The following is a 385-nucleotide window of genomic DNA, read 5'->3' as shown; positions in this document are numbered from 1 at the left end:
GAGCCAAAGTTAAACTCGTGCTTGGCTGGCATGCAGCACAGCAGCAGCAGCAGCAGCAGCAGCAGCAGCAGCAGCAAGAGGAGCAGCAAGGGGAGACGATGCGGACCGCTGCTGCAGCCTCTGTTAAGGCCAAGTCTGAGAGTTCTTCTACAGGAGAAGCAGCAGCAGAAGCCACAGCAGCAACTGCAGCAGCAGCAGCAGCAGCAGCAGCAGACGTATCAGGGAACAAAACAGCAGCAGCAGCAGCAGCAGCAGCAGCAGGATCCATTCATGCTGCAGCCACTGCAGCATCTGCAGCCGGATGCAGCAGTTCCATCGGCACCGCCACAATCAGCAGCAGCAGCAGCAAGACCACCAGCAGCAGCAAGAACACCAACACCAACAC

At 58.4% G+C, this 385-nt stretch overlaps 1 protein-coding gene across 1 annotated transcript in view; it reads left to right on the top strand.

The window, feature by feature from the left end:
* The window catches only part of EMH_0001120 (protein kinase, PfEST homolog, putative), a gene marked incomplete at both ends in the record, with an annotated part of 27,896 nt that overhangs the window by 5,642 nt on the left and 21,869 nt on the right, over positions 1 to 385 (top strand). The window contains one exon of the mRNA XM_013495492.1: positions 3 to 215. Within this exon, the coding sequence (XP_013350946.1) occupies positions 3 to 215 (213 nt within the window). The remainder of the gene's footprint in view (positions 1 to 2; positions 216 to 385) is intronic.

Source organism: Eimeria mitis, genomic scaffold (assembly GCF_000499745.2).
Source record: "Eimeria mitis Houghton genomic scaffold, Emh_scaff160, whole genome shotgun sequence".
In the NCBI taxonomy this organism is placed as follows: domain Eukaryota; phylum Apicomplexa; class Conoidasida; order Eucoccidiorida; family Eimeriidae; genus Eimeria; species Eimeria mitis.
The sequence above is the reverse complement of the archived record's forward strand: the minus strand, read 5'-3'. Positions and strand labels throughout refer to the sequence as shown.